The sequence below is a fragment of the Callionymus lyra genome, chromosome 5 (assembly GCF_982586985.1).
Source record: "Callionymus lyra chromosome 5, fCalLyr1.hap1.1, whole genome shotgun sequence".
In the NCBI taxonomy this organism is placed as follows: domain Eukaryota; kingdom Metazoa; phylum Chordata; class Actinopteri; order Syngnathiformes; family Callionymidae; genus Callionymus; species Callionymus lyra.
Window position 1 is genome coordinate 18,207,328 of NC_141822.1, and position 26,287 is coordinate 18,233,614.

Consider the following 26,287-nt stretch of genomic DNA (forward strand, 5'->3'; position numbering starts at 1 on the left):
CCTGAGAACAATGAGGGGGTTGAAGGTCGGGGGGCATGTTGTGCTTCTCTGCTTGAAATGGTTTTACCCCCGCGTGTGAATAGATGGGAAATTGAAGTTTTTGCAGTCAGTTGCTGGAAGAAAAGTTGAAGACGCTGCACTGGTGTCGCTTGTTACACATGTTTTTTCTTTATAAACATAAACTTCCGTGTTTGATCTCCATGGTGAAGTGCTTGATTGACAGGTTTATGTTTCCCCTTTGCGCCGAACATAGTTTAAAGAGAAAGTAAAACACTTGTGGTGTCAAATATTGGGCTTAAAAAAAACAAAAAAAACATTATCAATAACATTATTTAGGGCTCTGTTGTCATGGCGACCTGGACACCCAACTGAAGACAAATTCATCGTCACCTTCTTCATCATAACACACTAAAAAAAAAAAATGGAAGCATCCTCCAGACGCTTGTAACCCTTCGTAGACCAATCAAAAGTGAGCTCGTAAAACAGTGATACATTCAGGAGACATTCTCAAAATACATTCACAAATATTATTAGTATACATGGTACAAGAGTAAATATTCAGAGCCCTGATTACGTTCATAATTATTTCATAAAAAAAACTAATTAATTTTTCCTAAATATATGTTGATTTCCGGTGCTCAAGTCTAGCTAACGGTTGTTTCTAGTTACTTTGGCCGTTTCTTAGTGTTTCCCTGCATTCCACTAGGTGGCGCCTCACCGTGTCAACCAAGCGTCACAGCTAAATTATTGAACTTTAAAAAAAAAAAAAAAAGATTTGTGACTTTGATTCATAAATGTTTATAATTATACATTGAAGCTTATTTTCAGTTAAGACTCTTGAAAAAACACACAGAAGCTACTAAATCTATTGATCCAAAAGATGCCTCTAACTTCGCTTGGAGACGAGTTGCTTTGAATGCAACTTTATTCCCTCTTGTCCTCCTGACGCAGACAAAGGTCTCTGTGCTTCACTCCAGGAACATGAAAAGGTTGAAGTTCACTGGAGAGCATCTGTCTGGCCTCCGATAAACTGCTCCTCCTGGAGAATAACAACGCGGCGTTTACGCCGAGACCAGAGACATTTAAAGAGGTCGGACGAGGACGGACTTTAACGTCAGAGCGGGTCAGACACTTTAGATCCCATCAGAGTGTGGAGAGGTGAAGTGAGGGAACATCTACTCCAACATCTGGTCCAATATCTAGAACTTGATTATGTTCCTCATCGTGTAAATCATTGAAGAACATCATAAAAGCATCTCAAGGGATCGAACCCTCTTCACTGGAGATGTTGGCAGAACGTTCATTGATAAAGCACTGAAACAGAGCATACCTCCGCCAAGGAGCTCATTTTAAATGACGACAAACAGACTCTCAAATGTCAATCAAGCAGCTTCTAAAAAGAAGATGTTGTTTCTGGACTGGAACTCATGGAGGAACTTCAGAGAGTCCTTGGATCTGCTCCATGGATCCTCAAACAATTTGTCACCTCAGTCTGACTCCATCCTGTGTTTAAAACACAAACTGAAAGATGGAACTTAAAAAAAAAACTTTTTTCTAAATCCAGATCGAATGACAGAACATCTAAGGCTAACTAAGGCTATAATCTTCATCACCACCGAACTGAATCTGACAACCAAGCATTCGTGTAAACCAATGAGAGGCAGTTATTACTGGTCATTTAAATTATTTACATTTTTAAAATGTATCTTGTATTCATTATTACCGTCTTTATGTGTTTTTGAAGGAGGATTAAACATTAGTCTGCGACTCCTGACACGTCCAGATGCTTGTTTCGGTCAAATTTACCCCCCAAAAAACTAACTTGTAAACTAGTGAAAATGAACAAAACGTTAAAACTATATGATCTTGTTGCAGCTCAGAGCTTCTGCTGATTCAGCGTTAAAATTAGATATTTATTCATGCACTTTGTAAAAATGTTATATTGTATTTTATCTTTTTTTTTTATCTGAAGGCTTTTAAATATTGTCAACTTTCAAGCGATCTATGGAAAAGACCAGTGAGTCTAATTTGTGATGAGAAAATGAGGACGGTGAAGAAAATAAACATCAATCTAACAACAGCAGGTCCAAATGAAAAAAAAATGGATCCAAATCTCCTTCAATTAAAAAACACATAAGTTGTGTTTTTAAAGTTTGTTATTTTCAATCAAGTCACTTGATTCATCTGTAGTTCTGAGTTTTCTTTTTCCTGAATCAATCTTGGTGATAGAAAATCTAACAAACGGCTCCTTGATAAGCTGCACACGTCCTCATAAACACATGTTATTTTTCACTCAGCGATAGATTGAACCTCACATTTATGGATGTCATCAACCTCACGTCGGCGTCGGTGAAACCAGGACAGAGTCATTTGTTTCTTCTGTTCTCGCTACAGTAGGAAAAAAAAAAAAAACAACCTCTCAACATCAATCCGACCACTGAAACGTCTCCCTCGCCAAATTCTGTCGCCGCCGCCGCGATAATGAGGCGACACAAAGAAAAGAAAGATTTCCTTCTCTTTAATTGACGGCTCGGCTAATTCAAGATCTGGCGTTTAGATTTTCCTTTCTACCTCGGCGAGTGTGTGACGACCATCTTCTCACCATCGGCGGCGTCGCTTCTCTCTGCAGAGATTTCCCTCCGGAATTTGTTTGTGTGAGGAAAAGAGAGAATTGAATGTTGGCTGGAAATAGTCGACAGATGTAGAAGTTAAGTTGGAGAAATGGCTGCCAAAAATGGAGGGAATTCAGTGTTTTTTGTCGTGAGACCAGAAGCTAAAGACGCCACGAAGGATTTCAACTTGAATGTCGATAATAGAAAACCTTGTTTTAGCCTCGAATCTCTGTTGTTTTCGTTGAGCCTCGACATGCAGAGCAAGTTGGTCGTCAAGTTTAAGAATAAGAAGAGATTCTAACTTTAATTAAAGAAGCTTAAAATTGATCTTTTATATAAAATTCAAATGTAGACGAACGTTTGATTAATACAAATAATGAAGTCAGTGGAGATGAAACGTTTTGGTGGGATTTTGAAGTGAAATATTAAATTGAAAGAACTTTCCTGCTGTGACTTTAAATCATTTAGCATCTGAGCGCACTTTGATATCCAGACTTTAAGTTTAGCTAAAACGTTGGTGAATAAATACGTTTTAATAAACCTTGAAAATATGCTGTTTTTCGTTAGCGTGCGTGTTAGCATGTTGTGTACGTGATGTATGGAAGTATTTCAGCTCCATCAGAATATTCACTGATTACATTTAGCAATTTAATGTTGAGATTATTTTTGAACTGAAATGATTTAAATAAATAAATAGTTTTATAGAAAAATGGATTACATTTTTTATTTAAAGTTTTTATCTGTTACTTGTATTCAATAATTGATTTAATTTTTTTTAGTGTTGAATAATTACAAAAAAATGTCCAAATTAATTAATTACTTTTTTTTTTTACAAAGAGTTTCAATTCCAATATTTCAAATTACTTTTACTTATGTTGCCCACAAAACATTGAACTCCCATGATGCCTTTCTTCACACTTGAGTGACGGCGCATTGGTCACTAAAATAATGTATTTAAGTTCCACGTCCATGTTGTCAAACGTGATCGACAGCTATGATTGGTTGGCTGGGCGGCAAAGCATTTAATTTTATACTGAATTCAAAAGGCTACAAAAAAAAAAATTGAATTTATAAAATGCATTTTTTGAATGATTGGAATAAGAATATCAAACTCTATATGAAAAAAAAGGTTAAAAAATGAACCTTTCAAAGTACAAATGATTCAAAAATAAAAATTAAATGCTCAAAAAAGAACATTAGAAATCATTGAAAGTTCTGATGCGGCTGATATACTTCCGTAATGCTATTAGCATGATGCTAGCTGGTATCAACCTTCATATCTCGGCTTCCACTCGTTCAACATGGATGCAAAACATTCCGTTTCTGGTCACCATGGAGCGCCTGAGAGTCGTGCTGGCAGCAGGTTCAACTACATCTCCTGCTGTTCGACTCTCGTGTGAACGGCGAGCAGTGAACGCACACGTCGTGATGCGGCTCCTGTCAGTGGTGAGGCTTGTGCTTTCTGACAGGGTTTTTGTTTGACGAGCTGGGGGCCACTTTTTTGCTCTGGCCCCCCCGAGGATGGGGGACGACGGCGGCTCACGAGAAAAAAAAGCCACGTCAAAGTGACATGAACGTGATTCTACCAGCACGGGTCCATAACAAAGATAATATTGCGTCTCCTACAACTAGCTCTCGCTGCTCGCTTGGATATAAAACTGGAAGAAAAGCTCTATTGTGATATTACAGATACATTTGACTTGATCATTCTAAAATAATTTATACCAACATGTTATATCTCATAGTGTATTTACATAGATACATTAGAATATAGTGAGAGTATTGTCACCACGTGGTTATAGAAACATACATATATATGTGTAGATAGTCATGTCGGAGCCACATGTACACACACATACCATGAATATACAATCGAGATGAGCTATTGCAACAACATTCACGTCTCCTCCGGCTGGACGAGAGAAGTTTCTGGTGTATTGCTATAAGAAAAAGCAGCGCATTCAGTCGCGGCTCCGCCCTCCTCCCTGTTTCTGAGTATTGCTTGAGTAGAGTCGCCGGTCCGGCCCCCGCGGGGGGGTCCGTGTTGGGGGGTATGAGGTCCTCCAGGAGACCTTCAGCGGGAGAAGAAGAAGGCAGCAGCCGCATGTGTGCAGGGCGGATCAGAACATGTGGCTCCGGTGCAGGTCCTGCACCTTCAGGCCAGACGTCGGTATCCAAAGAGCTTCTAGAAGTCAGAGAAAAGATCCTGCGGTCCCAGGTGGATGATGAACGGAGCCAGGGTCCGCGGCTGGTAGAAGGGATTGTCGATGAACAGACCGCCTGCAAACGAGAGGGGAGAGACGTCAACACGCGAAAATATAAACGCTCACACTTTCTAGAGATGAGGATCAGCACCTCAGAATTCAGAGGGTTTCGTTTTCACCAGCGACAAGTAGAGTCGTTGGATACGAGTTAACTTCATGAGAGTCCAGTTGAACCAAAGCTACCGGTGTCATTACGACCAACTGACCACAGTGTCACATGTTGTCATATTTGCTAGATCGTGTGTTTAAAAAAAATCGATTTTTACATCCAAAGAACGAGTTTTTCCTTTTAAATAATTGACTTGAATGGATGTTTACATAGGTTTTGTGTTTATTTTCTATATTTAATATTTTTTAACTTGTAGCTTTTTAACTGTTGGCATAATATTGCCAATACTTATATATTGAATTTAAAAGGTTAGAAATATTTTAGAATTTTTTTTTTACACATAGAGTTTGGATATATTCTAATTACAATCATTTAAAATTAATCTTAATGAATCTAAATGTAACATTTCTTTATTCAGAGCCTTTTAAATTCCATATAAAATGTTATGGCATAATAATGAAATTAAAAGGTTACAGGCATTTGACAAATTATTTATTTGTTTATTTTTACACATAGAGTTTGTTAATCCACTTCCAACAGTTACAAAAAAACGTTTTCTAAATTCAATATTTTTTTTATTCGTAACCTTTAAAATTCAATATAAGACTGTTGGTGTAACAGCGGCTCAAAGTATTAAAAAACAAACACATTCAACCTTATAATATACAAATGATTGGAGTAAATGATTCAATAAAAACTAATTTAATCTTTCAATATATTTTTAAATTATTGAGTTTAATTATACATACACACATATATATATACATATATATATATGTATATATATATATATATATATATATATATATATATTATATTATTAGTATATGTATATATATATATATATATATATATACATATAATAATAAAATAATGCTAAGAAAATGACAACATTTGAAATGTTAATTGAACCACACAACCAATATTCTGATCCGCTGAAAAACATTCATATTAAATTGATTTGTGACGTACTATAATTAAATTAGTTTCGATTTATTTAAATCAATTACATAAGATCAATGTTTGACTGATCTGTAGCTACTAACTCAAACAAAACCGTACCATGTTAAACTTACACATAAAAACCGGGTAATGATGGATAGTTTTCATCACTGTGTAAACGTTGAAAAGTGTGTTTTGTCATCATATCCTGTATATCTGTACACATGAGAACTTTATTGAGTTCACGTTCTCTGTTCTGTTGTTTGCACACGGCACTGCACATGTAACTTTATTGCAGCTGCAGTCTAGAACAACAAGACATCGACTACATTATAACAGATCATTTATTAAAGCAGCAGAAAAACTTAAACCCAACAACACAACTTAGTGAGAAATACTAACTACTTCACCCTCCTTACTTATGGTGCCCACAAAACATTGAACTCCCATGATGCCTTTCTACACACTTGAGTGACGGCTCATTGGTCGCTACAATAATGTATTTAAGTTCCCCGTCTATGATGTCAAAACTGATCGACAGCTATGATTGGTTGGTTGGGCGGCAAAGCATCATGGGAGCTGCTAAGGTCACAGTTACTGTAATGAGGTTAAGAGGAACCTCTTATGCAAGGTTGAGTTTCTAATAGATGGTGTTTATTAAGTGAAACACTCGATGGTCTTAATGCTTGCTGGAGTTTTTCAGAACGAAAATTCTGCATCAATCAAAATACCATTCGGTCCTAAAGAGACTGGAACACGTGTCACTCTCTTCCCAACAAAGTCCTTTTATAACCTGATATTTCCAGCAACACTAAATGATTGATGGTTGAAGTACGAATCTGATCCATCACTGCAACAGTCGGCGCTGACGTTTGGAACTTTAATCATCATTTCTGTTGTTTCCGTCTCAGGGAATATATATAGGAGGCTGTTGTGTGTTGGGACTTTGGGACTCTCTCGTCCAATCAGAGCAGCCCCCAGCGGTAACCATGGAGACGTCGCCTCCTGCAGGATGGAAGCTGTGACGGTGGGAAACTTGTGTATCGCAGCGACGCGTCGCCAACCAACGTAAAGAGACATATTGAGACACATTACTGTAGCAATGACTTGTCTCATCCTTCCTCTCAACTCTCCCTCCACCCCTCCACCTCTCCACCCCTCCATCCCTCCATCCCTCCAGGTACCTGCAGACGCACCTCCATGTGTGCGGGAGATGATCGCGGCGGGAATGCTGCCAGATAATAATCCAGCAGAGGTAATGAGATCGTGCGGCTGAATGCGAGATGACGGATCTAACAGAAGCCGCAGGATTCCACCTTTTGTCTTCGCGTCTGTCGCGCTCGGAGTCGAATAAATAAACGTCCGCGACGAACAAACGATTCTTTACGGCGTCGCTGGAACGTTGGTTCATAAACTGCTCTATGGTCTCTTGAGCAACCAATCATTTCAAAGTGAAGGTTCAGGGATTCAAGGGGGGAATGTATTAGACGTGACGCTTCCTGTACCGTCATCGTGTCACAAGTGTGTCACAGACACACTTCTTGTCACACTTCTTTTGGAGAGTGAGGTCAGATCTACGGTGAAACAGCTCAATCAAAACGCGACGAACAAGAGATTTGTTTCCGAACCTGGTTTTTACAGAGAGTCTCAACAGGTTTCGACCGTTTTCTTCCTTGAAAATTGATAAACTTGAAAAACACAAGAGACACCGTGGTTCTTCTGTGAATGTCGGCTTTCCCGTTATTTAATCTGATCTCTTCTTACTTATTGAAGATTTATTGTTAAACTAAAAAAGAAATCTTGAACATCTCGGTGGGAAATTATATCAGAACTGATCGTAGAAAATGTTGTTTGTGTTAAATTACTATTAAATAAATATTGTTGATTCCAAACAGTGTGCCGTGTGGAAACAATCAGGTATTCCATGGATGATTGACATATTTCCTCTGATGCTGCTCTAAGACACAATTTAGAAAGCATCCATTCCAACTGTATCCGACACCTTTTCGTGTCCTAGAGACGCAACAACATCATCTTAAACGACAACTTTTAAAACCGGCTTCTGAGGGACGAATGTCCGGTGCAGCAATAAGTATTTTTCTACAAGGTATTTGGAAGTTTTTAAGTGTCTTTTTGGAGGAAGATGAAGACAACTGAGCTGCAGTAACTACATTAAAATGAACAAACATTTTTGTCTATCAAAAAGGAACGAGAGATTACTCTGAAAATAACTCTAAGTCGACATGAGGTTGAGTAGAAAATGAGGGAGTTTGAATTCTGTCATGTGATTCTTCTAACGTATTAGGCAAATAATCTAATAATAATAATATAATATAATAATCCAAAGGTTTGGGAGACACTGCTCTATATAAATCTATTGGCGACCACAGGTTTGACAGTTGCCTTGTATAGAGAGATTGGACACAAACAATCTTTTGTGGTGTCATTATTAAAACTAACCTGGGATTTGTCTAAATCTTCCATCGCAGTTGTTTTTGTTTTGGTCACTTGAACTACTTTAGTAGTATTTGAGTTAATTAAGTTTTTTTTGCTCAATGGTGCCATGAAAAACAGAACTTTTAAACATTTTCCAAGAACAGTATTTTATAAAAACTGTGTTACTTTCTATAATCTACACCATTTTGACTGTATATACGAGGCCATCATGAGGTCAGATTGGAACATTTTGAAGATTTTTCTGACAACTAACAATGTTATTTTGTATTTATAATTGTATTAACCTTAAAACATATCTCCACAAGTTTATAGTTTGGGACTTTTTCTCTTTATTTTCTTAATTTCTTTTTATATTTCTTGACCCTCATAATAGTTTAAATGAATATTCAGATTATATTTAGAAAATAAAATGTGTTATTACATTTGTTTTTGTAATGAATAGTTAATAAATATTTAATTGGAACATTTGATCTTTTACCCCCGATTTTTTTTTTCTACTCTTTATCTTTGGCTTTTGCCTTGACGGCCCCTAACAACAGTCAGTGTATACTGTGGCCCCTGAGGAAGTGTAATTCCCGAACCCCTGATCTAAACTGAAGCTTGAGGAACAACATCATTGATGTCAAACCACAACAAAACTAAACACAGCAGCCACACAAACACACGTGTGTGAACTAAAATCAAAGTATCTCTTCTGAAGTTCAACACAATCACAATCAACTTTTAATAGGAAATTAACTTTATTATCCTTTTCATGACATTTTTTTTTAAACCTGAACATCCTTCACACAATATTTCCTTTCATTGAACAAAGACTTTCAAAGACGAGCGAAGAATAAACAGCAACAAAAGGTTCATACATTTATAATTTAGCCGTAAAGAACACAGTAAAAATTCACAGTAAATCCTTCAAGTTTGATACGAAAATATAAACCTGCAGTGAGTCGTTGTTTGGAAGGAATAGAAAAGTGTTCACTTGGAGAGGAAACCCATGTTTGAAGCTTATTGTGAAATAAAATAAAAAGAAACATCAGCTGCTTATGGTGCGTTCAAGGACTCATGGATGTTTTGACCCACGTACTTACGTTTGTGTGATTTTGATTCACCGAACAATCCATTGCAAATACGATAATTTCAGTAACGAGTATTTTGTTTAAAAATGTAAACTTAGCAAAATATAAAATTCTTAAAACTTACGAGCAGGAGGTGCCTGAAGGGGGCAGTAGAGCTCTTGCCTATTGACTATATGTGTCTTTCGCTCGTGGTTGTAGACAACGTTCAACAGGAAGTAACAAGTGTCGATCTAAGAGGAAGCTACGTGACATTTTATGTAACTTTTGCAGCTCTTTTGCTTTATTTTACCCCGAAAACCCACTCGACCACAAGTGAAATTATAACAAGACTGAATAAAAACGACACGTCTCTGCAGTAACAAAACACTGAATTATTTTTACTGTTTTTTTCTTTATTCTTTTAGTTTTTTTTCCGATGGTTCTAAATGGAACAAAGTGCGTTGGCAGCGGATGCCGTGCAAATAAATGACAAATCCTTCAAAACCTCCCCTGATCCAGATGGAACTCTAGAAAACAACCAAATTTAATAACATGTTCTTTGAGTCTCTCTCGATTTGTTCTGAAAATGATGATTAAATATAAACCTATTGAGTTCTTCTGCTAGAGACTCGTGAACGCATTTTAAAAACGTGTCTAAAAAACTGATTTATTATGTCAAAAAGAAGTGATCAATGTTTGTCGACATCCGCTCATTTACTGAAATCTGCCATTTGAAATATAAACGTTTTTTATTTTCAACCTTCCAGTCCATGAACGCACCACGATATAGCTGTTTGAGAAAAAGTATTTTTAAATCCATTTCCTCCAAGTGAATGCAGTAAAGTCCAGTAGTAAACAAGAGTCTTCGTCCCCGTCATTGATTTGTAAAAAAAAGAAAAGAAAATCCTTCACTCAAGAGGCCGATGGTGCTGCTAAAAGAAGTGGTAGTGGGGGACGGGGTAGGCGGGCACTTTCATGACGGGCAACAGAAGCATTCTCTTGGGCAAACCTGGAGGGAGACACGAGAAGATCAGGGGATCACTTCACTTCCACTGAAGCTCAGAAGAAGTGCCAGGTTTTTCCAGGACTTGAGGCGGAGAAGATTGGAAAAGAAAAAGGTTTAATACGACTGAGGTCTTTGAAGAAGGTTGATGACGGTCAGAGGGACCTCAATGGAAGGACCAGAGTTGTACTGAACCAGGACGTCGAGAGAATCTCCAGAACTACAGCGAGCAGTTAGAACAACATCCCAGAGCGGCGACAGCAGCCGAGTGAGGAAGCAGGAAACAGGATTAAAGCTTTCGGTCGGAGGAGGAAGAGGAGGAAGAGGAGGAGGAGGAGGAGGAGAGTCAGGAGCGTGTCTTGGTGTTCGTCACTTTTGTAAACCTTTGTTTGAAGCTTATGTGGCAGCATTTCTACTTTAGTACGTCATCAAGAGACTCACTGTCCAGGAACATAAGCCCCGGGCTGAATATCATAGATATTTACTTATCCCTTGTGTAACCTTAGGGTCACAGTGACCCGAAAGGCCTTGCAGTGGCGGATGTCGTTCACCTTGACCCAGAGACAACACAAGGGATACCAAAAACCCATTTGTTTTCGGGCCTGCGGGTCACCTTGACCAAGAGACAACACAAGGGATACCACAAACACATTTGCTTTCAGGCCTTCGGGTCACCGTGACCCAGAGACAACACAAGGGATACCACAAACCCATTTGTTTTGCAGCTTTCAGGTCACCTTGACTCAGAGACAACACAAGGATTAACAACAACTGTAAATATTTTGATCCAGGAGACGTTCCACTGTAACTTCTTCAGCAGTCGTGTTGCTTCTAAGATACCGAACCTTTAACAGAACCTTCATGATGTCACCACAACTCAACGTAGAAAGTATAAACAAAAGCCTTCTACACAAGATTATACTCTAGAGGTGCTGATGCTGATTTTCCAAACATGTCTCGCAGTTGATCCAAGAATATTTTTCCTAAACATCTGCAGAAAAAAAAGTTAAATGTCTTTTGACGCGTTGATTTTTCCAGAACAGATGAAGCTAATTAGCGATTAGCTCCTACTTCCTGTCTGTACTCAAAAATACCTCAAAAACAAATATTTTTAAACTTGCTGTGTCCCAAATCACGCACTTCTCCAAGTGCACTGCTTTACAGTACACTTAAAGACAGTGGACATCCTTCCCCAGTGCTCAAATTACGACAGGTAGTACTGTCTCAAATCAAACACTGCTGCTACACACTAACAGGAAATGGCTCGACAGCTTCTTCTTCTACTACTTTTTAACACTGATTGCAAACAGCGGTTGGAACACTATGACAGACACTTGACTGCACTTTTCGTCAATTGAAACAAGATTATTGTTGTTTTGTGGTAAAATTTTCGCCGATATCTGCTCTGAAGACGCGCCATAGCTTCCGTTTGACGTCATCTACGTCACTAAGATGGCGGCTGTTAAGGGTGGAAAGTGTCCATCGATCCACACTCAATTTTCTTGCCGTTTGAGTGTTCCAATGTAGTGCTACTACATTATTGCACACTGCTCAGTGTGAACGCACTTGTGCACTCAAAATGTTAAGTGTAAGTGCAGAAGTGCGCGATTTGGGACACACACCCTGTGTTATCTCAGGGTCAAGGTGACCCGAATGCCCGAAAACAAATGTATTCGCTGTATCCCTTGTGTTGTCTCTCGATCATACACATTTGTTTCAGGGCCTTCGGGTCACTTTGACCCTGAGCTAACACAAGGGTTAAAAGTTATCTAGATTACAATCTGAATTCAAGAATAATTTAAAATATGTGTCAATTTCTCTGCTAGAGAAAACTTTTTTTTTTATCTTCTGCAGTGAAACAATATTAAAGTTTTTGCAGATACTTGTATTAGGTTAGTTGACTTAACTAATAAATAATATAATTAACAACATACTTTTATTTATTATCATTTAACTTACCAAATACAATTATATGCAAATACTTACAATAGTACATTTATTTAACTTTGAATTTTCTTCTTTTGCAATAGTTTGTGTTTTTAATCCGGGACGACAAAGATACTTGAAATATTACAGTTTAATTAAATCGTCAAAATAAAGGTGGCTGTATGTGTTTGATGTTGAAGGTGTTCGATGGTTTCATCATCATCATCATCAGCTGCTCGTCACAGATGTTCCTAACCCTGAACCAAACAAATCTGCATCTTATCTGGGATCTGTTGGTTTGGTCTAAAAGAATATGACTTCCATTCATGGAGGAGCAGAAGGTGCAGAAGTTCTGGACGTGATCCTACGATCAACACCGGGACTGAGCAGCACTTCATGGTCTCTCTGGAGATCGTGATCCGAATCACTTCCTCTCTGAACACTGCAGCCATTCAAGAGTCCAGAACCAAACTAGCAAAACACACTTAAGTAACACAAACACCAGACTCTGGGACACGACCGGCAAACTTCGGCGCTAAACGAAGACGATGAAGAAGGAGAAGAGGAGACGGTGGTAGAAGAAGTGAGAGCAGCAGGAGAGGGAAGTGAACCACACACTACTGAGTGTTGAACGTGAGCGAGGAGGACGAGGAGATGTTAGAGATCCCACATGTGGAGATGAAGCAGAAACCCAGACAGCGAGAGCAGATCAATGAGAGTCACGTACCGTAGGCGGGAGCAGCTGCTGCAGCCGGACTGTAGCCGTACGGCGTCCCGAAGCCTGCAGGGAGGAGCCACAGGTTAGAGTCACGATGATCTGAGCCGGGATTGTGTGTTTGTGGATCTCAGCTGATCCCACTGAAGGAGGGAGTGTTGTGTCGCTCCTGTGTTCCTCACACGTCCACAACAGCTTCTTAATGGTATGAGTGTGTGTGTGTGTGTTTGTGTGTGTGAGTTTGTGTGCGAGTGTCTATGTGAGTGTGCGTTAGTGTGCATGAGTGTCTATGTGAGTGTGTGTTAGTGTGCGTTAGTGTGCATGAGTGTCTATGTGAGTGTGTGTTAGTGTGCATGAGTGTCTATGTGAGTGTGTGTTAGTGTGCATGAGTGTCTATGTGAGTGTGTGTTAGTGTGCATGAGTGTCTATGTGAGTGTGTGTTAGTGTGCACGAGTGTCTATGTGAGTGTGTGTTAGTGTGCATGAGTGTCTATGTGAGTGTGTGTTAGTGTGCACGAGTGTCTATGTGAGTGTGTGTTAGTGTGCATGAGTGTCTATGTGAGTGTGTGTTAGTGTGCATGAGTGTCTATGTGAGTGTGTGTTAGTGTGCATGAGTGTCTATGTGAGTGTGTGTTAGTGTGCATGAGTGTCTATGTGAGTGTGTGTTAGTGTGCATGAGTGTCTATGTGAGTGTGTGTTAGTGTGCATGAGTGTCTATGTGAGTGTGTGTTAGTGTGCATGAGTGTATGTGAGTGTGTGTTAGTGTGCATGAGTGTCTATGTGAGTGTGTGTTAGTGTGCATGAGTGTCTATGTGAGTGTGCGTTAGTGTGCATGAGTGTCTATGTGAGTGTGTGTAAGTGTGCATGAGTGTCTATGTGAGTGTGTGTTAGTGTGCACGAGTGTCTATGTGAGTGTGTGTTAGTGTGCATGAGTGTCTATGTGAGTGTGTGTTAGTGTGCATGAGTGTCTATGTTAGTGTGCATTAGTGTGTTAGAGTGTGTGTATGACTTTGTATGACTGTGAGAGTGTGTAAGTGTGTGAGTTTGTGTGTGCTTAAGTTTCCCTTAGTGCGAGTGTGTTAGAATGTGAGTGTGCGTGAGTGCATGCAAGTTATTTTAGTGTGCGTGAGCGTGTTAGAGTGTGTGTGACTGTGAGTTTGGGTGTGTGAGTGTGTCTGAATGTGTTAGAGTGTGAGTGTGTTAAGGAGTGTGTTAGTGTGCGTGAGTGTGTTATTGTGTGTCAGTATGTGTGAGTGTGTAAGAGTGTGTGTGATTGTGTGTGAGTATGTGTCAGTGTGTGAGTATATGTGAGTTTGTATGAGTGTGTGTTAGTGTGTGAGTGTATGTGAGTGTGTAATGAGTGTGTGTGATTGTGTGTGAGTATGTGTCAGTGTGTGAGTATATGTGAGTGTGTATGAGTGTGTGTTAGTGTGTGAGTTTATGTGAGTGTGTAATGAGTATGTTTGAGTATGCATGAGTGTGTTTTAGTGTGTAAGTATGTGTGAGTATGCAAGTGTGCATGAGTGTGTGATTATATGTGAGTGTGTATGAGTGTGTGTTAGTGTGTGATTATATGTGAGTGTGTATGAGTGTGTGTTAGTGTGTGAGTATATGTGAGTGTGTATGAGTGTGTGTGAGTAAGTGTGAGTATACATGAGTGCGTGTTAGTGTGCGAGTATATGTGAGTGTGTGCCTGAGTGTGTGATTGTGTGTGATTGTGCATGCCTGTGTGTGTTATTGTGCGTGCGTGTGTGTGTGATTGGGTGTGATTGTGTGTGTGTGTGTGATTGTGTGTGAGTGTGTGTGTGTGTGTGTGCATGTGTGTGTGTGTGATTGTGTGTGTGTGTGTGTGTGTGTGTGTGTGTGTGTGTGTGTGTGTGCGCATGTGTGTGTGTGCGCATGTGTGTGATTGTGTGTGTGTGTGTGTGTGTGTGTGTGTGTGTGTGTGTGTGTGTGTGTGTGTGTGTGTGCATGTGTGTGTGTGTGTGTGTGTGTGAGTGGTTTCTGGGACAGACTCAGTTCTACTGTGACGTCATCATCAGAATAAATGAAGGAAAGTTGAAAAAGAGATTTTCTGTAAAGGCTCAGAACTAGAGTCCATTGATAAGAGTGTGATGTCAGTAAACTCTGAACAACACTTTCACAGACTTAATTCATGTCACAGTCAAATGTTGACACAACAGTCCGGGGTGTTCAGAAAAAAACAAACCTAAAGATCAGTTTTCCATGTCAAGATGTAAAAGAGGAAGTTGAGCTGTTACCTGCCGTGACGTATCCCGGCGCCGCCGCACTGACGAAGGCTCCTCGCGCCAGAGTCGCTCGTCCTCGTCCTCGCGCCACCTGAGCGGCTACAGCCGAGGCAGCTGCTGCAGCGGCCAGTACTCCTTTAGTCTGGACACACAACGTTTGTTTGTGTTATGTGTCGACACCAGCGAGAGGAACACACTTGTGTAGTATTTATATGACAACAGTCTCTCTGTGTGTGTTTACACCTGATCTTAACGTCTCATAGACTCACAGTTGATCATTACAAAGGGCCATGAAAGTCCAAATACATCCAGCGTTGGTCAAATACATGCTATATTCAATACATATTTAATAAGAATCTTTTACACAATTCCCCCACAATGCATCTCTGCTCTCTCTTTACATTTTTTGGTTACATTTTCTGTGGCGTTGAACCAGGGCAGCTAGCAGGAAACAAATAAACAATGTTTACAATGTGTTGGAAACGAAAAGAAAGGAAGACTTGTCTTTTAAATCTTTGACATTTCCTGTTATATACATAAGAAAACCCAGAGATAAAGTGTATTTAAGAAAGATGTGGCGTAAAGGAAATGGTGGAGATTCAATGTATTCGGGAGAAAAGCCAACTGGATACTTCCCAAGAAACTTTTTTTTATTGACTTCATCTTTTTAAGGAAGAATCTACTTTCATACACCAAAGGTTTTTTCCGATCGATCCATCTTTTTTCTCTTAAGTATATTCCTTTTTTTCAAACTTGTTTTCATTAGTAAAACATTCTAACGACAGTCAGAACAAGGACCTTCCTTGACTAAACTAAAGAAAAACACCATGTATTATTTTTGACTTACTATTATTTATTATGAGTAACCTTTAAGTGAATTTAAAAATTATAAATGAATTAAACAAGATTTCTTTCTGATGTATTTTTTATTTAAATAGGGAGCATGATAGTTATATTCTCTGGAATAAGACACAGAAATAAACCGTAATAAACCTGTGTATTTACTCCGATTCTGTTTTAAAAAAAACCTGTGAGGCGTGCTCGGGGGAAAAGACATGAACAAAATACAAATGCTTGACAAGAGTTTGATTCTCTCGACGCGAGTGAAACCAGCTCTGCAGCTCTGGAGCGTCCAGCATCGATCTGGTTTGGAAACATGTAAAACACTTATTGATCGCTGTTAAGCTACGTTACGACGACGACCGATCGCCTGAACATCTGGGTCGTCCAGTGAGCGTCCGTACCTGAGGGAGGATCTTCTTCTTCTTCACGGACGCGGCGTTGGGCCCGGAGAAGAGTTTCTCCAGAGCGGCCAGAGCGGCGCTGGCCTTCGCCACCTTCTTGTTGGGTCCTGCCCCGCGGAACTTCTGCCCGTCCACCTCCACCTCGACCACACACAGGAGAGCATTTATCAGAGCCATGATGATGATGATGATGATGATGATGATGATGATGATGAACCCATCGTTACCACAGCAAACTTTATATGGTGTAAATAACTCTGTATTTTCAAAAGTATGTCACTGCAGATTCACTCAATTTATAACCTAATCTTGAAAATATATTCATTGTCATGGGCTGGTAAATTATCGACTTACTTTGCAATTATTCTATTGAGTTAAAAAGTAATTTCACTCTTAATTAGTTTATGAAAAAAATAGCTTTATTCGATGAAAACACTGTTAAGAACAGAAAACCAAAAAAACAACAAACAAAAATACAAATACAACACACACAACAATGAAATGTACAAAATTTCCATTTAAAATAAAGGTCGACACATTAGAAAACTATAAATAAATAAAGCAGATACGCCATCCTGGACCTTTTATCGCTGACTCGGCGGGTCAATATTGCTGCCCAGAGCCTCTTGTTTGTCAGTCATTTGGACCCGAGCGGGTCTGATCAGCGCCGCATGTTTAGCGATGCCCTGCTGTCAGCCAGGAGTGCTAATCAATCTGCAGAGCGATGGAGCGACCAGCCATGTCGGAAAACAGCAGACCTGCACCAGGCCCGGGCTGACTGATGGACCGTGTGTGTGTGTGGGGGTGTGTGCGTGTGTGTGTGGGTGTGTGTGTGTGTGTGTGCGTATGTGTGTGTGTGTGTGTGTGGGTGTGTGTCCATCCTCTTTACTTGAACTTCTCGAGCTAAAGTCCTAGTTGTTTGTCATGTTCTCTCTAATGTGCTTATGAAGCAGAACTTGTCACACACTTCTGTGTGTGTGTGTGTGTGTGTGTGTGTGTGTGTGTGCGCGTCCTTTTCCATAGTAGTTTCCGGGGGTCAAAGTGTGTGTGCGGCTCTCACCTCCATCACGAAGCGCTTGTCGTGGCTGCCTCCGCTCTCGGAGATGAGCTCGTACTTGAGTCCTCGTCTCTTCTCGTTCAGCTCCATGACGGGGTTCTTCCCGCTCGCCGTGAGTATGGGACCCTGAGTTCTCACCTGAGGGGGGCGGAGTCAAGTGTCAGGTTAATCAAGACTCCTCACCTCCTCGACAGAGAGGTTGTTGAGGCTCAGCTGAAGGACTCTTGGTTTACAAGCCCTTAGGATTTGATTCCAGGGAAGAAAACGGGTGAAGTTAACGTCTCTTTCAAACTTTAACCTTTCTGTTCACAACTGAGACCAAAAAAAAGGTAAAAAGAGTCAGAGTGGATGGATTTAAGTCAAATAAATGCATGTTTAAATCATCACCTGCTCAGTTAATTTAGTCACTTTTTGGTTGTTACTGTTGCATGAGCTTTCAATGCATGTTCTGTAGTTTGGTAAAACTAATAACTGATAATAGTTAATTGTTAACACAACACAGGTGTTTTTTGTGGTTTACAGTTTAAAATAAAAATGAATTAAATAAGTGTAAACGCAAAAAAAAAGAAATTTAACTCAAGTGGGCATATAATAAATAAAATAAAATAAAATGTTAGTAGATCAATAATAATTAAACCAAAATATTTCACATGTTTCTTTGAGCTTTAGTTCGGGGCAGTAGCTTCGTAAAACACTAGGAATCTAATCCAAGTGTATTGAAGAAAGAAACCTGTCTTGTTGACCGTCTACGACAACTATTCTATAATAATTTTAAGAAAGTTTAAAAAGTAATAGTAAGTGAGTAAGTAAAGTTATTTGTAAAGAGCCTTTTCAGACCAGGGTCACAAAGCGCTCAACAATCGAATGCAATAAACATTTAAAAATACCTAAAAAAGTAAAACTCTAAAAGGCCAAGACCAGTTCCAGGAAATCAGGGAAAATCACAAGTAAAAATGTCTCAATATGTTTCTTGAAGGAGTCAGTAGACCCAACACAGAGGGAGAGGAACATCGTTCCAAAGCTTAGGAGCAACAGCCTGGAAGGATTTCTCTCCTCAGACCTAAGAGCCCGAGCTGGGGTGTAAGGCTGGATCAGATCAGTGATGTAAGGAGGAGCCTGACCATGAATAGATCTGAAAGTAAGAACCAGAATTTTGAAGTTGATCCTGAAATAAACTGGAAGCCAGTGAAGAGATTTAAGAATCGAGGAAATGTGAGTTCTTCTACTAGAGCAATATTCTTACTTCAGAGTTTTGTATTAACTGCAGGCGAGACAGATCCTTCTTGTTAAGACATAAAAACAAACTGGTACAATAGTCCAGAGATAGATTACAAGCTACAGATTGTGCTGTGACACCATTTTCCTAAGTTTAGAGATTTTTTTTGTCAGTTGAAGGAAACAGTTTCTGGTCAGTTTTTTTGCAGCGTTGAACTAGAGACACAGGCTTGAAGACTATCTTGAAAGATATATAAACGTGCAATGGAAACACATGACCAGGTCACGCCGAGTCTTGATCTGTGGGTGTGACCTGGTCATGTTGGTGTTTCCATTGCACATTTAAAATATCTTTCAAGATAGTCTTCAAACCTAAATGTATAAAACCACTTTCATGTAGTTAACCGTCCACTGGTGACTGACATAAGCTCTTTAAAGCGCAAACTTATTTCCACTTCGGTGCTTGAAGCTGAAGTGATGCGACCCTACAGGAGCGTGGGCGGTCGCTGCGTCTCACCTCCAGTGTGTTGGAGTCTGAGGAGTGTGTTGGATTATTGCTTGAATGCGTCGACGACTCGCTCTTCCCTTCGCCGTCCGACTTCTCATCCGAACTCATCGGGTCCAGATCGGAGTCGAACCCCGTCGGGTAGCCCATCGCCTGGAGGACCTGGAGAGCAACGAGACCCGCATGGAAGCAGGAGGTCAGGAGGTGAAACATTTACAGCGAGAACAATGGGACGAGAGATTGTTTTGATCATTAATGGTGGAGTGTGTTTCAGGTGGTGAGAGCGAGTGTGGGAGACGACGCACAATAGCGAGGAAGAGAAGGATCACAGGTGAGCCACACAGTGAAAGAAGCAGAAATGGAAGAGCCTTTTATGGAACAGGAGCCGATAAGGGATTATTCCGGCTCGGTGCACAGCAGAGCCTCTTTGTTAACCAGCACTATGGGATTACATGGATTTGCCACCTCGGCTCGTCCGCACACAAACACGCGCCCGGACACTCCTGGGGTGGACGCTCCCGGGGTGGACGCTCCCGGGGTGGACGCTCCGTGGAAACGGATCCATTAAGAGTCTCACCTTCACCGCCACGTGGAGCTTCGCCGTCTTCTTGGAGGAGCCGGACGCCTCGTAGATGGTCCCGTCCAGGTCCACGGACATGGTGAAGACTGGCGCGTGAACCGGACCTGACTGGGACAGCAGGCGGTACTGCAGCCCCGGCCGGATCTGGTTCAACCGCATCAGGGCGTTCATTGGCTGGTTGGAGTCTATGGCTTTGCTGTCCAGGACTGAAGAGGCAGAAAGAAGAACGTAAACGGTTGGAAAACCACTTCAGTCCAGCAGGAGATTAAGATCAGTCGCTTACTCTTTGATAGTAAATTATCGCGAGACCCTCAGACATTTGTTTTTTAAGGTCCTTAAACCTTCAAAAAATCAATTAATATTAATTAAATGATTAGACACTATTATTGAGGTGATTCAATGAATGGTAGATAGGACCTTATATGATGGACAAAATGGATCATTTATATTCTATTTCCTGATGGGGGTCGCTGGAATCTATCCCAGTTTCTTGGGGCGAGAGGCATGGGACACCCTGGACAGGACGCCAGTGTGTTGCTTGGCACAAAAACCTACGGACAATTTCCCGAAATTCCCAAATCAACCTCTGTGTATTTTTGGTCTGTGGGAGGAAACCGGAGTTCCTGGAGTAAACCGACCACAACAAGGGGGAGAACATAAAAAATGAACTAGACGTTGAAGTATCTTTCCTAATGTTGGTGTTTTTTTTCCGATTTTTGTTTCCTCTTTTTTCAATAATGTAATGGTTGTAACTATAATTATGGTGATAACGAAGTTAAAATGAATCCACGGGCGATCCTTTAATAACAGAGCTGGTGTCATATGAAAGAGTGATCAGATCTGCAGAAGTGCTGTGATATGAAATGTGTCACGAAGATCTTTATTAACTATTCTACCAAAAGAAATGTTATTTGTGAGGATTAAAGTCAATATTTCCTGCTGTTCTTCAGTCCAATCAAATGCTTTTAAATACATTTTTGTCACAAGCATGTTTTTTTTCTTTGTTTTTGACTGTCTGTGCTCCTTTTTTGTTGTTTTTCATGTACATCTAAAAAGCGTTGTTCGGTTCTATCCTCACTTTGTGAGAGGGAAGAGGATTGGCTGGTTGGTTGGCCTGCTAAAACGCTTGCCGTCAATACTATTGATCCGCAACCGAGGGATGTAAAGCGAGTGGGAAGCAGACAAAGATGAAGCCAGAATAAAAAAACTGTTTTGGTGCCGACTCCACTCACATGTAGTTACAGGGCTATTTTTAAAATTCGGTAAAACAGGTAATGATTGTTTTGAGACAATGGTTCCAAACCTCAGGGGGGGGGGAACATGTCGCAATATTGATTATTACTGTCAGTAAGATGTTTACGCAAAAAAAAAGGCTGTAAAGTTGCAAAAATTTGCACAAACAAACTCTTTATCGACCATCGTGTTGCAGAGAAACCAGCACAGAGCTCTTAACGATTCAGGGAAATCATTTCATTTTATTCACAATTTAATTAAGTAATTTCTATATTGAAAGGTTGAATTGTTTGTATTTTTAAATAATGTAATTGTTGAAAATAAATGGTTTAAATAAATCAATGCAATAGCATTTAATTACAATAAATTTAAATAAACAAATTTCTGTTCTGTATTTAATTATTCAATAAAAACGAATTAAAAAATATGATAATAATAAATAATAAATGTTTTAATAATAATTCAAAGCTTTCATTTCAATAAAAAGAAATTCAACGTTTAAAAATGTTAAATTCAACAATTCATTATTCTGGTTGAACTGATATACTTCCATTTTTCATTCAATAAAAATATAATTTGATAAATGATGTATTTAATATCGACGTTTAAAGAAAATAGACTTATATTAATACTATGAGCAGCTGTAGTCAAATACTAAACTTTCATTTGTTCCCGTCTGTGCTGTGGTGAGACTCGGTTGAAGCTTGAAGCTCATAATGAAACGGAGGGATGACGTGTCTGCTTCTTTCCTCTCATTATCATACCTTTTCTTAGATTCCTCTTCATTTTCTTGATGAGGTCCCTGTCGTCCAGCGCTCCGTCCTCGTACGGCCTCTTCAGACCCAAACCTGGAGAGTTAATGAGAGACGAATGAGTCGCTTTGGTTCTGACAACAATTCACTTCAAAGAAGAAATGATTGTAAACACGCAGCAGGAAATGAAACAAATGAAACAAGGAGTTTTAAGACATATAATCCAAATATAACTCAATAAAAAGGACGTAAATATTTACACTTCATCAGAAAGTACAGTAAAGAAATAACAAAAATCTTTGTTGCTCAACCCATTGGGAATATTGACGCCTCGATGTGGAAAAGCCAGATGGACCAAAAGGTCATTTTTTAAAGGATCACCTCCATACACACTGACCCACATAGTTGAAGGAAGGAATGCAGCAGCACTAAAGTGTGAGGTGGTCGGAGGGCAGGAGCCAGACGTCGAGGTATGAAGACACACTAACCTTCTTTGTCGGCCCAGGGATACTTATGCGAGGGCTTGTTGGAGGGGAGAGGATCCATTTCCAGCACCTTGTAGATCTGACCGAAGGCCATGAGTCTGAGCGCGTGCTGCGAGGGAAACACAAAGGCCGCATGAGGACGGATCGACCGAGTCTGCAAAACTAATATCAGTCACGACAACGGGAAGTCTGAGGCCATGATTTTCAGATGGACAATGGAGGCAATTCCACCATTGAGACGTTCTCAATAGATCTCTAATTTGAATTCAAATGGGAATCACAGTTTTGGCCAACTGCTATGATGGTCTGTGATAAGATCATTTCCATAATAATACACTCGGTCTACGTCGTTTTCTCTTAGTATTGTTTTGGAGCGAAGTTTTGGGAATTGGAAAAAATACTTTTAGTTGCATTCTGTCAGTTTTTCACACAGTAATCCACGATAACATGCAATATATTCCGATACATTTGAATAATATTCCTAATGATTTTTAGAGGAAACTGAATTCTAGTGACATGATTATAATTGTTCCACACTGAATAAATATAAATGAAGGCCAAAACATCAGCTGGAGTCGACTGTATCCTCTCGTCCTCAGTCATCTTGCAGAATTTTATTGTTCCTTTAGTGGTGATGTCTTGCGTTTTATTTAATGAATCACTTTTCATTTCATTCGTATAATTACATTTTTATATTCCGTTATTCCAACCCAACAGATTCCAGTGTTGCGTTTACAACGCCGGCAATAAAAGTTTTCTGCTTCTGATTCAGTGGAGGATGTAATGACGGCTGCCATTGAGCTTAATTAAGTTTAATTCAAACACCAAAATGAACAAACGGCGTGAAAACTGTTAATTAAAAATTTAAAAATATATAAGATAATGATAATAATAATAACACTTTTTTAGTGTAGTTTAACCGACTGAGTTCATTTCTTTCCGGATCATTTTTGGTGCTAAAACCGAAATAAGAAGCTGAAAACCGGTTACTAGCGTTTGTGTCAGAACCAAACGCCAATATTCTGATTAATGTAATTCAAAGAGTTTGTTTAGAAGGAACATGAGCAACCGTACACTGGGCAACACTGCATCCATCTACCTCAGACAGATGCTGTTTTAATGTGAGCTTTGAGTGCCAGAGAAAAATGATCTAAACACTGGGCATGAAATACGTGATCCACGAACTGAATTATGACAAGAAGAATGTTGGGGATACAGGGACAGAGAGCTGTGGTCAGTATTCTGTACCATTTATTCATGTAGTCAAAGCAAGGAGGTTGCTGGTTCTCTTCCTAACTGGAAGGCAGGTTCATTTCAGGTTGCATCTCATTTACGAGCTACAAAATTGTCTCAAAAATACCAAATTCTGGTTCATATCATTTGTATGCAGACGACTCAACTCTCTATTCTTGTGCTTCCTCTCCGTCTCGCGCCTCTGAGCAACTCCAGAGAATGTTCTGCTCCATTCAGGCAGATATTAAAAAATCTTAAACTGGTTTTAAACAAAAGTCGTGCACTTCTCTGGAGCTCATTCCCAGCTTCCTGCTGCTCCTCTCATCAGCACCACTGATGGAACTCCACTTCCTGTAAACTCCTCGGAGTCTGGCTTCATACCAAACTTAAAATTGAAATTTCTCATCTTGTGGATCATCTAGTCAGAAACCAGGATTTTATTTTATGAAGAAGAATTCTAGTTTAGTATTTATTTATTTGTGTTTTGGTCCCTCATGCTCTCAATGAATTTGGAAAGACAGCCATGAATCCCCTCGACCCGGAATCAACTGTAGAAAACTTGACCTCGTCTCTCTGGGTGCTTTTCAAACATCGTATCAGCAAAAATGGAAGACTGCCACTGTTTTACTTCAGCTTGTTGTATATTGTATTTATATTATTTATATAAAGAATATATTTAAGAGATTAGGGATAATCATTGTTGTTAAAAAAAAAGGACAAAACTGAAATTACCCCAGTTGTAGGGATGCATAAGATCCAACTGGCAGGAAACAAGTTACAAAAGTAAAGTCTATCCGATCAGTTTCTGAAATAAAACACTATTCATAAAACCAATCTTCACAGGGAGGTACTCTGGTTCAGTCACAACTAAAGTGAAAAAAGTTTCGCCATCAAACCTCACCTAACAGGGAAAGTTCAGAGACAAAGAAAATTTTTATTTATTTAAAGCTTCTTTAGAGCCATTCAATATTTAAATTAATGAAAGGAAATTTTTATTTATGTGTCCAATTCAAGTCTCAAGAAAACTGTGATCAATGTTCAAGTTTGTTAAATCTAACAGAAAAGAAACACGCAATTACAGCACTAACAAAAAAATGTATTTTCAGTTTAGAAGTCGTGATTATAACACGGCTGCTGTTTATTATTGTTTTTTACATAACGGTGCAGCTCTACTTTTGCACTAGAGATGTTAGAAAATACCCATGGCGAAAAATCTGAATGTTTTTATACAATTAAAAAAAAAATGTTATTCAAGTCATATTTTTTTCTGGTAAATGGTTCAATAAATTGTATACAGTTCAATATATGGAAATATTTACAGTGTTTGTTTGTTCAATTTTGTATACAAATACGTTTTTCACTACATTTCATTACATTCAATCCCGGCGATGACTGAGGACGAGAGGATACATTCTACTCCAGCAGCTTTTAAACCTGATGTTTGGACATATTTTGGTTTTAAAACAAATGAAATCAGTTACTACTCATTTATGTGTTGCAATTAAACATCCAACCGTTAGATGGCAGCCGTCATTACGTCCTACGCAGATCCCGGAAGAGATAAAGACTGAGGACGAGGGGATACAGTCGACTCCAGCAGCTTTTAAAGCTGATGTTTTGGACATATTTAAACAAATGAAAGCAGTTACAGCCTTGTCAAGAGTCATGTGGTCTGTAAATTCTGCAACATACGTACTGTAATACTGTGTCGTCACATTCTTGCTACACACCTCTTCGGGGCGCCACGTGAGACCCACAAACAGGACACGCTAGATGGTCATCAATATCCTTAAAACGCCCGACCAACCATCAGAACCTCGATACGATCCACGGCCCGGCTAATTGATCATCTCTCAACCGCTTCCCACAAAAGAGACGGAGAATAGCCCAGGGTGGCGTCGCTAATAGGAATTCATTAGGGAGGTGGATTGTGGGGATATTCATGAGTCGGGGTGTAGCTCATTGACAGGACGCCCTCCTCGCCACTATCTGCTCTTGTATCTGCTCCGGCACAATTATCCACATTGACATTCCGCTCTCGTCCTGCCTGTCTTCAAAGGAAATGGACGGCAGGATTCACTAAGCCATGAAGCTCAAAAGCTGCCCCGCTCAAGCGAGAGTGTGAGTGAAATGACAACACGCACACACACACACACACACACACACACACACACACACACACACACACACACACACACACACACACACACACACGGCAGAAGCAGCAAAACGCTCTCCTCTCGGGTTTGAGGATGGATTTATGACTTGTGATGGCAACAGCTCGAGATTAAAATTCAGCATCGAGCACTTTTGGAGATCCTGCAGAGATCAGACGTGTGCGTTTGTGACGTGTGTGTGTGTGTGTGTGTACGTGTGTGTGTTTACCTGAGCGCTGTACGTAATGGTCTCCGCCTGCTGGTCGCTCATGTCGGCGAGTGTGTTTGTTGGCTCTTTCTCGCATGGGTCGTGTAAACCTGGACCACCTGGGGAGGGAAGGGAACGACAAGATGTCACACCCGGCGACGGAACCGACATGTGAGGAAAATTAACTTTTAGTCACTGAAAATAACAAATGTATCAACACAAACACATGAATGTACGTCGTCTTCTTATTGTTAAGCTGCATCCATTACTCTGTACCACGGGAACAAAACA

General features: G+C 39.8%; 1 protein-coding gene across 3 annotated transcripts in view; it reads right to left on the reverse strand.

Annotated features, from left to right (window-relative positions):
- Nucleotides 1-1,971: 1,971 nt before the first annotated feature.
- The window catches only part of strbp (spermatid perinuclear RNA binding protein), a 93,173-nt gene continuing 68,857 nt past the window's right edge, over nt 1,972-26,287 (reverse strand). For 2 of the 3 annotated variants that reach the window (XM_087791307.1, XM_087791305.1), the window contains exons 10-19: nt 26,018-26,115; nt 22,403-22,508; nt 21,927-22,010; nt 19,927-20,135; nt 19,362-19,511; nt 17,633-17,767; nt 16,573-16,713; nt 15,341-15,470; nt 13,093-13,146; nt 1,972-4,892 (exon numbers count right to left, since the gene is read on the reverse strand). In XM_087791307.1, the coding sequence (XP_087647433.1) occupies nt 4,798-4,892; nt 13,093-13,146; nt 15,341-15,470; nt 16,573-16,713; nt 17,633-17,767; nt 19,362-19,511; nt 19,927-20,135; nt 21,927-22,010; nt 22,403-22,508; nt 26,018-26,115 (1,202 nt within the window). In that variant the 3' untranslated portion in view covers nt 1,972-4,797. Of the gene's footprint in view, nt 4,893-9,078; nt 10,446-13,092; nt 13,147-15,340; nt 15,471-16,572; nt 16,714-17,632; nt 17,768-19,361; nt 19,512-19,926; nt 20,136-21,926; nt 22,011-22,402; nt 22,509-26,017; nt 26,116-26,287 lie in introns of those variants that run through there. The other variant, XM_087791308.1, reaches the window with a different exon arrangement.